Here is an 11,392-nt window from a genome sequence, read left to right on the forward strand (position 1 = left end):
AAAAAGATTTCTATTGGGCTCCAGCGTGTCCTCATGTCCACAATCCAAGTCTCTATTCTTGGTTACTTGCTTATCCATTAATGAGCAAACTCAGGTTATTAAAGCTTTTGATTCCAGCTCTTGTGTAGATTTTCTTTGATGTAAAGTAAACTCAAGATCTGTCCTTGAGCTTCAGCAAAACATCTTAAGGAAGCTGCATTAGAGCTGTGAATAACTGGAATTGTAGTACTTCACATGTTAGTGATCCAATATATCTATATCTCACACACACACACACACACACACACACACACACACACACACACACACACACACACACACACACACACACGGGTAAATTAATCCAGTTTAATAGTTTCATGCAAATTGTGTTTATTTCTGTTGCAATAAACATATTATATGTAAGTGTCAATGTTTACATCACAGGGTGGGTCACAATTTATTGTAGCCAGTAGTTTGACATGATGATGGTTTGTTCTTGGTTCATATAGAATATGACAAGATCAACAGTTATACCAGAGTTTCTTAGCCTCAGTCTCTGGACCCTACAGGGAGGTATGTCAACTTACAACTTGTCACCTCTAATTGCTGTAATCCAGTCAGTTTCTGGAAACTGGGTCACAGTGTAGAAAAGGTTGAGAAACCCCGAGTTGGAATATTTTTACAGCATACACACAAGCAAAGATAGAATACAATAACAAAGACAGCTAAAATACAATATAGTTTATTAAAAAATAAACAAAATGAACAACACCTAAAAATATTTGACATGCTAATTCATCCAAAATACCACCTCATTTAAATCAGGGGCTTTGAATTATTATTGAATCCTAACAAAACTTTACATTTCTTCGCATTGCCCTTCCTCAAGAGTAAACACTGTTAGCTTTTGATGTTTGGTAATATCATGTCCAAAGTCTCTTTGTATTTAATTCACTTCTCCACAGTGTTTTCCTCTTCTTTGGCCTCATAATGATGATGATCATAGCTCTCAGTTGCATAACAATAAAATTCAAAGCTACGTGCAACGTTGTAAAATGACAGTGAAATCGCACCAGAACTTTATATCATCCCTGTGTATGAGTTTTTAACAAGGGTGGTCGATTTTTGTGATCACAGCATTAAATATTTCTGCATAAAGTGCTACAAAAAATAATACTTACTTTTAAATTGGTCAGTAGCTTAACATGACTTTGATTTTTGTTTTACTCCACGAGCATAAATATAAATAAATAGCATAAATACACATAATAACCAAAAGTACCATTAATAACTAGTGTAAAAGATAGGCAAAGAGGAAAACAGGTAAAGTGATCACTGCTGGGTTAAAACCTTTTTTTAGATGTGTTTTTTTTTTTAATCACTTGAGTTTTCATATGAATGAGAAGCTCTAAGTTGTAGTGGTTAACACATGAAAGAACCCTGCTCAAGAGCAGCAGGAGACATAAATCCACTTTCAGGGCATCAAAAGCTGGTGGACTCCTCCTGGTCCCGAGTCTAGATAAATGACGGGGCATTTTGGCATAAAATCTGTGCCAAATATATTCTGATCCATCTGCTGTGGTGACCCCTTGGGGGTGAAGTGAACAGCTTTTGTATATGAAGAAGAAAAATAACAAAATAAGAAAGCTAATATTTGCCTTGGCTATGGATGTGCAAGCTCATATTAATTAAATATGTGTTTCAATGAGTTCACATATTGACAGTAAATATCCCTTTCTGACTACACTGGTTTCTATTTTTGAATAAATGAATCAACTGTGTTTCTGCTAATTAATAAAGAGCAGCACACTTGTAAGAGTTTAAAACAACAACAACAACAACAACAACAGCAGCAGTGTAAACCAACAGAATTGTGCTTGGCAAATGCATATGTAATTAATCAAGGATCATTTAGGACTGATATGAAATATTGCTCCTCACAGATGCTCTGAAAATTTGTTCTTCGTCTGCTGCCCCATGACCAGTTGCTTAGATACAAAATAATGAAATAACAGATATTTTTATCCATGGAGTCATTCTGGAGCCACGTTGGATGGTATCATCTCCCTGCAGGCTGGCTCCTGCTGAGCCTGTTCAGGTACCATCCTCACACTGACACTGCCACCATCTGTGGTGCTCGGGTTCACCACGCGGAACTTCCGATGAGCTGGCCGTACAGCTCTAAGAAACTGCCTCTTAAAGGTCTCACTTAGCATGATATAGAGAAATGGGTTAATGCAGCTGTTAGCATAGCCCATGCTAATTGCAATATTATAGGCATAGGAGAACGCTATGCTCGGCTTCTGCACCCCCAGGTGCACCAGTTGGAGGATATAGAAAGGAGCCCAGCAGATAAAGAAAGCGAGGCAGATGGCCACTGCCATCCGGGTCACCTTCCTGGTGCGCACTCTCAAACTCCGTGGAGGCAGAGGCGCCACACTTGTGGACATGTGTTGGAGGATCTTGAAGAATACCCGACAGATAATGACTAAGGGTATCGCAAAGGCCAAGAAAAACTGGTAAAGTGTAAACCAGTATGTATCTGTAACTGGATCAGGCAGAAGCAGAGCACAGGCCACTAGCCCATCTGGGAGAGGCATCAGGCCGGCATACATCCACACAGGGATAATGGTGAGTAAGGACAAAACCCACACCAGCCCAATGACCAACACAGCCACACAAGGCGTGCGGACATAGTTGAAGCGAATGGGATGCACAGTAGCTAAATAGCGGTCAAAGGTCATTGCAGTGAGGATATAAGTACTGACAATCTGGCTGTTGGAATCGAGCGCAGTGATGACCGTACACATCGCGGCTCCAAAGTGCCAGGTACCGTTGCCCAGCAACTGGTGAATGAGAAATGGCATCCCGAGGAGAAACAGAAGATCAACAATTGACAGATTTAAGATAAAGATGTCTGGAACTGTTTGCTTGGCTCGACACTTGGTCTTCTTCATAATGGTGTACATGACAATACAGTTCCCAATGATGCCCAGAAAGCAGATAATGCCAAAGATGACAGGTAGGATGGCACCACAGTGAAGAGCACCATCTTCAGCTGGAGACCAAAAAAGGGGGGGAACAGCAGTTAATGTGGAAATATTACAAATTAGCTTTACATCTTAAAAATACACAAAAATACAATTTAGAACTGTACGGATACAGCATGAAATACAGTATATCTAAGTACCACATAATAAAAGTAAGAATTTTAATAAATTTAAATTCATGTCCAGGCAGATCTATTTGCTTTACACGTGTATATATCTGCCTATGGTGTCTGCATGCCTTTTTTGTTTGTTTGTTTGTTTGGTTGGGTTTTTTGCTTTACTACTGCAGCAAAGTCGAAGACAGAGAGGAATACAACAAAATACAACAGATTCAATATTATTCTAAAGATACAATTAGAGGTCTAAAAGATCTGTTCTTGTGTTCCAAACTTACAAAATCCTGTTTTGAGAACATATTTATGTCAGTATATTTATGTTTGGGGTTTTTTGTTGTAGTTGTTTTGTTTTTTGAACCATGTGAGGGACTATTGCCTTAATTTAGTTAGGCTTGCACTAATGTTTTTCTTTATTCATGTTTCCATTTCAAACGTATTATTTGGGAAATAGTTATGCGCTCTAACGTGAATTTGTGGAATAGGTTTTCAGACCTCAAAAACACAAGATAATATGAAATAACCGAAGATAAAAGAAAATTACAAGAAAGGAAAACTGAAGCATCATTTTATGTTTGTTTTGTTTTGTTTTACATTAATGTTAGACGATTTACACCTCAAACAACGTAGGTCTATTGGGCTGTAATACTGTTCAACCTACCTGTTGTTGAATTGCTGCCATCGATTGAAAAATTTGTATTGTTAAAAAAATCCATGGGGTAAAATCAAAAAGTACATCCAAGTTAAGATATGGCGCCGTTATGACAGGGTGGGCTTTCCAAGTAAAAACATCTGGAGCAGATTGCAGCCGAATCCTAAATTACCTTCTTTCTGTAAAAGAAATCAGCACAACCGTCGTGTTTCTCTCTGTGCGCGCATCAGCGCGCTCTGCGCCCTCAGTGGTAATAACGCAGCTCCTCTGGGAGTTACTGACACTGAAGAGTCAGTGAGAGCATCTTCACTACCAGTAAGCGACGCAGTGTGGAGTTGCGACTGCGCTGCAGGTGTCAGATTAAATAACATTGCTGTGTGCGCGTGTGCGCGTATGTGTATGCGTGTTTATAAATGGGTAAAAGTGTTTCCTTATTAATGCGTGTTTCTCTGAATCTGTTTTAGAGTTTAATTTTTCTATTACCTTCAGTACTTTAGGGTTTCATGAAAAGCAGAGAAAGAACAGCGACTTATGACTCAAAGTTAAAACACGTAGCTTTGAAGCGTTTCAGAGCAGTTACAAACAGATAGGTTCCTACACTCAAAGTCTGCCACTAGATGGCTTTGTTGCCTGTCATTTGGCCGATTCGCGCCTTTCGGGCAGTAAAATAGGATGTGAGCGGTTGACGGTTTGTGTGTTATGAAAAACACATTTAAGCCATCTACACAGTTCAGTTACTAGTTTTGCAACTCAAAGCAACTGATAAAGAAGCATGCATGCATTGTCGATTGCAAGGTGTTCTTCTTTCAGCTTATGTCCTCCGCATGTCCTCCATGAATCTTCTCTGCGCTCTTTTCTGTTTTTCTCCTGCCTGGCAGCTACATATTCAGCATCCTTTTTCCCAGTTTATCTACTATCTCTCCTCTGCACATGCTCAGATAATCTCAGCCTTGCCTCTCCAACTTTGCTTCCAAAATGCTCTTGTCATGCTCTTGTTACTCACAATGAAAATCTTGCAGTGTGTGTTTGACAGAGACCGAGAGCGAGAAAGAGTTGGTACAGTATAACAATATCCACAGTATAATCCTATAAAGTTTGGCATTTTGGAAACCAAACTTTAGTAGAAGATGGTTATGGCCCATGATGTTTGTGTGCTACAGGAAGAACATGGAATAACAGTAAAATGTTGCATCACACATTAATAAAGTATCAACAGCACCCTTCAAAATGCTTTAGATGACAAAAAACATTTAACTATACATTAACAGGGCACTTTATTCTGTATATATACTTTAAACAATACCACTTATTTACAGCCAATTTACAATCACAAGTGAACTCACCCAAAACAGGAAATGAAGACTTTTTACTCAAGAACTACAGCTTAGACTCTTGGTAGGAGATGCTTGGGAAACACAAAGCTACACAACAGGTGTAGTTTGTGTTGTCCTCTTTGATTTGCCGACTAGAGTGTCTTATTCAACACTGGCCATTAAATATATAGTTGCATGTGCTGCAAACTAATACACCATCAATGTGCCACAGTTTAAGGTTCAAGTTTAAGGACTGAAGTGTTGGTTGATTAGCTATTGTTTCTTGAGTAGAGACAATTCATTTCCCCCAGCACACACCTACAACATTATGAAGCTTGTGGTAACTATTTATTTTCTACTGTGCTGTGATTGTAAATCCAGGCCTTCCTGGTTTCAGTCAGTGGGCTCTATGCTTCAAGTTCTGCTACATCTGTTTCCACCCTGTAGAAACAAGAATGGGTGGATTATTTTATTAAAATTATTTGTCAGCATAATTTTACAATCAAGAAAATGCTTTGTGATGATGGACACCGTGACTGTTTGGTTGAATGAAGAACAATGGTAACCTGGTAGCAGATCTTAACAACACAAGAAAGTGAAGTTGAAATAGTGTTAATTGTTAACATTTAATTGTTTAAAACAAAACACAGTTATAATATTAGGAGGCGTGAAAGCAAATGTAGTTTTTCTGTTAATGTTTTGTTTTTCCAGTCAGAATTTTGAATTCTTCCTATGAGAAATCTGCCTTTACTGTTTTTCATTAATTTCTTAAATGATTCTGACAGAAAGGGCATGTTGTTGTCCTTACTTCAGGAAACCTAATTTTTTGCTCCAGCTGTTTTTGGTTTTTGTCCAAGCCAGTAATTTTCCATCAGCCTCTTATCGTTTCCTTCTACTGCTTGATCAGTTGATCAATTGGACTGTTTTAATCTTGAGCCCATAATAAACTAATCATGTTGCTCTAATCTTTGTAGTCAGTTTAAAAACCCTTTCCCCAATAACAGCATCAAATTGTATTTTTTCCTTCCATTTGCATAATAGCACGATTGAGCAATTGAGAGATGCTCGATTGGACTGAGATCTGGGACATTTGGAATCGACACCTCAAAGCCATTGTCATGTTCTTCGGACCATTACAGAAGCATTTCTGCTTTGCAGCAGGCCGCATCATCCTGCTGCAAGAGGCCAGAGCCATAAATCACCTAAGCAACAATGTTTTATAGGTGGTACGTTTCAAGGTGAAATTCACCTAGCCATCCAAATGATGTTAAAACAACGTGGTACTCATGTGCCTATTATTATCACTTTTTGTTGGACACCCTAACTGATCTGCAGATATGCAGCCCCATACACATTAAAGTATGATGCACTGTATACTCTGACACCTGTTGCTGGTTCAACAGTGTTCCTTCCTTGGAACACTTTTCATAGATTATAGACATTTTGAAGATGCTCTGATCCAGTCATCTAGCTTTCACAGTTTGGCCTCTGTCAAACTCACTCAGATCCTTACAAATGCCCATTTTTTCCTTCTTCTAACACATCGACTTTGAGGACAGAATGTTCATTTGACTTTGAAACCCCTCTAAATTATAAGGATCCTTACAGAAACAAAACAAACTGAATTTTGGGAAATGTGAGAGTGTGTTAATGCGTAGTGTATAAGAGGTAGTGCTTACAACAGGAGTAATACTTTTTTTCTCAGGTTTTATGTACAACACTGAGTTACCTGGACCCTAATAAGGGAGCAACTTTAAGGGGTGGTCAGCAATCCATTTACCTGTGTGTACGTAATCAGTGACCTGGTGCCCTGCTCATGCTGTCTGTGTCATGTGAAGGCTGTGTGCAGGCAGGAGTGGTGGTAAGGAGGACCCAGTGTGCAGACACTCAGAGGCAGAAAGTAAACTCAAACTCAGATTTATAGCTAGGAGGCAAACAGATAACTAGCAAAACCAGAAATACAAATAATAAACTGAAAACAACAATAACCTGAACTGGCAAATGGACAGACCACACAGCAAGATGAGGGTAGATCGTGACACGGACACAGAGAAACACAGGGCTTAAATACACAGAGGGAGCAATCAGGGAATGGGTAACAGGAGGGAAACACAGCTGGGGCAAATCAGGCCTAACGAGACAAGGGGAAGCAAAACCAGATAAGACATAAGACAGAACTCTAACAAAGAAACCACAGAATAGAAATGATAAATAATACAATAAACTCAAAACCCTGGGTCAACAACCCAGGCATCCTAACAGTCTGTTTGTCAGATTCTGACCTATCTGGGTCCAAATCGCTGTAGTCCAATGATCTCAAATATGGCTGCAATTCAGAGATATAATTCAGAAAAGGAAATGAGAGAAAATAGAATAGAAAAGAATAACTACGTACCCATAGACAAATGACATTTGTATTTTGGAAATCAGGCCATTTGAGGGTTATGATACTGTTTATAATGAATGATGTTTACAAAAAAAAGATAAAAAATGATCATTAGTTACCTAAGATACAGAATCAGAATCAGAATCAGAATCAGAATACTTTATTGATCCCTGGGGGAAATTATTTTTTGTTACAGTGCTCCATTTTAAACCAACATTAAGACAAGACAGACAATACGCTAACTAAGAATAGTACAATATATACATATATATACATACATACATACATAAGTCACTTATAAATAAATATTTGGAAAAGAAACATGTGTAGTTGTAGCAGCAAACAGTGTGTTAAGTGGATGTGTTGTACAGGGAGATGGCCACAGGCAGGAATGATTTCCTGTGTCGTTCAGTGGTGCTTTTCGGTAATCTCAGTCTCTCACTGAACGAGCTCCTGTGACTGACCAACATGTCATGGAGTGGGTGGGAGGTGTTATCCAACATTGTCTTTATCTTGGACAGCATCCGCCTCTCCGACACCACCTTGAGGGAGTCCAGCTCCATCCCCACAACATTGCTGGCCTTACGGATCAGTTTATTAAGTCTGTTGGCATCTGCGACCCTCAGCCTGCTCCCCCAGCATGCAACAGCATAGAGGATCGCACTGGCCACCACAGACTCATAGAAAATCCTCAGCATTTTCTGGCAGATGTTGAAGGACCTCAGTCGCCTCAAAAAATAGAGACGACTCTGGCCCTTCCTGTAAAGTGCTGTGGTGTTTTTAGCCCAGTCCAGTTTATTGTCAATGTGTACTCCAAGGTATTTATAGTCCTCCACAATGTCAACACTGACCCCCTGGATTGAAACAGGGGTCAAGTGTTTCCTGGTCTTCCTGAAGTCCACGATCAGTTCCTTGGTCTTTGCCACGTTGAGCTGCAGATGATTCTGCTCACACCACGTGACAAAGGAGTCGACCACAGCCCGGTACTCTGTCTCATCATCCCTGCTGATGCATCCAACCACCGCAGAGTCATCAGAAAACTTCTGAAGATGGCAGGTCTCTGTGCAGTGGCTGAAGTCTGTGGTGTAGAGGGTGAAGAGGAAGGGGGAGAGGACAGTCCCCTGTGGTGCCCCTGTGTTGCTGATCACCTTGTCAGACACACACTGTGGGAGACGTACATATTGTGGTCTTCCTGTCAGGTAATCAACAATCCAGGACACCAGAGAAGCATCCACCTGCATCGCTGCTAACTTATCACCCAGGAGGGTCGGCCTGATGGTGTTGAAAGCACTGGAAAAGTCAAAAAACATGACCCTCACAGTGCTCGCCGGCTGGTCCAGATGGGTGTAGACACGATTGAGCAGGTAGATGATGGCGTCCTCTGTTCCGAGACGAGGCTGATAAGCGAACTGAAGGGGATCCAGATGTGGTCTTACTATGGGTCGCAGCTGGTCCAGGATGAGCCTTTCCAGGGTCTTCATGATGTGGGAGGTCAGTGCCACGGGCCTGTAATCCTGGGGGCCACTGGGACGAGGCGTCTTTGGTACAGGGACGAGGCATGATGTCTTCCACATCACCGGGACCCTCTGCAGACTCAGACTCAGCATAAACAGTTTATGAAAGACTCCACACAGCTGGGGGGCACAGGCCTTGAGGACAAGGGGACTCACTCCGTCTGGTCCAGCAGACTTGCCTGAGTGAAGTCTCCTCATTTGCATCTCAACCTGGTATTGAGTGAAGGTGATGGGTGGGGGAGGGGTGTCAGGAATCTCACAGGAGGCAACATGTGAAGAGAGAGGCTGGCACAGTGGTGTGGCTCTGGATTCCAGGCTGACTGCAGGTGAGGTTGTGGGGGTGGGAGCAGACACTGTGGTGTCGAATCTATTGAAAAACAGATTCAACTCGTCGGCTCTATTCTCACCTCCCTCAGCTCCCCTGCTGTTGGTTGGCCTGAATCCAGTGATGGTCTTCATGCCCCTCCACACCTCTCTCATGCTGTTCTGCTGGAGTTTCCACTCCAGCTTCCTCCTGTAATTGTCCTTAGCCTCTCTGATCTTGTCCTTTAGTAACACCTGGACCTTCCTCACCTCCTCTTTGTTGCCCCCTCTGAAAGCCCTCTTCTTGTTGTTGAGGAGGGCTTTGATGTCCTTAGTCACCCACGGCTTGTTATTTGGGTAACAATGAACAGTCTGAGCTGGAACAATGGAGTCGGTGCAGAAAGTTATGTAGTCTGTGATACACTCAGTAAGCCCATTGATGTCCTCGGCGTGAGGCTCACAGAGTGTTTCCCAGTCGGTCACCTCGAAACAGCCCTGTAGTTCCGCTATTGCCTCCTCTGACCACCTCCTAACAGTCCTGGTGGTCACAGGTTCCCTCCTCACAATTGGCACATAGCGGGGGGTGAGGTGAATCAGGTTATGATCTGACCTACCAAGTGGGGGGAGGGAGGAGGAGCTGTATGCATCCTTGACGTTAGCATACAGTAAGTCTAAAGTTTTCTCTCCCCTGGTGGGACAGTCCACATATTGTTTGAATGTTGGTAGTGTATTGTCCAGTGATACATGGTTGAAGTCACCCGAGATCACAATAAAGGCACTCGGGTGCTGAGTCTGTAGCCGAGCTATGGCAGAGTGGATAGTGTCACATGCAGCTGTGGGGTTAGCAGAGGGGGGAACATAAACAGCCACCAAGATGACGTGAGAGAATTCCCTGGGTAAATAATACGGCCTGAGTCCAACAGCACACAGTTCAGTGTCCGGGCAACAAATCCTTTCTTTGATTGTTATGTTGGCAGGGTTACACCACCGGTTGTTAACTAAAACAGCAAGCCCACCTCCTTTACGCTTACCGCTAGCGATGCTGTCCCTGTCCGCCCGAACAGTGTGGAAGCCTTCCACGGAAGCATTCTCATCGGGAATGACCTGGTGCAGCCATGATTCGGTGAAACACATCAGGCTACACTCTCGGTATTCCCTCTGACTCCGTACCAGTGCTGAGAGCTCGTCGATTTTACTTGCCAACGATCGCACATTTCCCATCACGATAGACGGCAGACACGGTTTAAACCTCCTCCTCGCTTCGAGCCTCCGCTGTCTCACCGTCACCTTTTTTCTTCTCTTCTGTCCTTGACCTCTGCATCCCCGATGTGTTTTCCTCCAAATTTCAGCTGGTACTTCTGCGGGCACTTCTGCGGGCCTGGCCAGCGAGCCGGCCGGCATCAGGGCGATCAGCTGATCTCTGGAGTAAACAGTCCGTGCGTGTAGGAGATGTGCCGCGGTCCCGTTCCATGATAAAAGTAACAGTTCCACGGCCACCAGAAGAACAAAAACTCTCTCAATCCACATGATTGAGTAAGAGATAGAAAACGGAGGAAAATACAAGTCAGAAAAAAAAAAGAATACGTAAGAAAAAAGAGCTAAACTAAGAGAAAAGCAGGAGCGACTGTAACAGGCTGCACGCTGGTTGGCGCATGCGCACTAAGAGTTGTTGATACAACAACATATTGTAGCTCAATAAGTGATCTGTGAATAAGTGTAAGGGTGCTCTATGTGCACAGCTGTGTGGACCATTTAATACCTTTATGGGTTTTTTTCCTTTACTTGTTTACTGTGTTCTCCAGCTTTCATTATACGTTTTTTTCAGTAGAAAATAGCTGAGGCAAAAATCCAGACGTCATCCTTGTTAAGATATTCTTTTCCCATCACTCCTCCTCAGAAACAAAACCGTAGCGAGCAGGTCTGCTAAAAGACCTTCAGTGTCTTCATAAAAGCCATTCTGGGATTTCCAAATGGAAGCTGTGTCATGTTTTTAGTTTTCCCAAAACAATCTGTAAAAACAAGGTCAGCTTAAGTCTGTATACCCTAAGGCACCTGCTCAATGCTGAAAGGGATTAATGT

The 11,392-nt window shown here is 42.2% G+C and overlaps 1 protein-coding gene across 1 annotated transcript; it reads right to left on the bottom strand.

The window, feature by feature from the left end:
• Window positions 1-376: 376 nt before the first annotated feature.
• Window positions 377-4,031, bottom strand: mchr1a (melanin-concentrating hormone receptor 1a). Its single transcript, XM_080302568.1, has 2 exons — window positions 3,795-4,031; window positions 377-3,034 (listed from the first exon to the last, which is right to left on the bottom strand). Exons 1-2 carry the CDS (start codon window positions 3,859-3,861, stop codon window positions 2,016-2,018), a joined length of 1,086 nt encoding a protein of 361 aa, XP_080158694.1. The 5' UTR covers window positions 3,862-4,031; the 3' UTR covers window positions 377-2,015.
• Between the last annotated feature and the right edge of the window lie 7,361 nt (window positions 4,032-11,392).

This window comes from Astatotilapia calliptera, chromosome 6, assembly GCF_964374335.1.
Source record: "Astatotilapia calliptera chromosome 6, fAstCal68.1, whole genome shotgun sequence".
Taxonomy (NCBI): Eukaryota; Metazoa; Chordata; class Actinopteri; order Cichliformes; family Cichlidae; genus Astatotilapia; species Astatotilapia calliptera.

Bases quoted from the DNA above. Each gene is read 5' to 3' on its own strand.
- mchr1a (XM_080302568.1), bottom strand. From the start codon at position 3,861: ATGGATTTTTTTAACAATACAAATTTTTCAATCGATGGCAGCAATTCA. The intron at 3,035-3,794 runs GTATTACAGCCC...CTCCAGCTGAAG, and splicing joins AACAACAGGTAGGTTGAACA to ATGGTGCTCTTCACTGTGGT.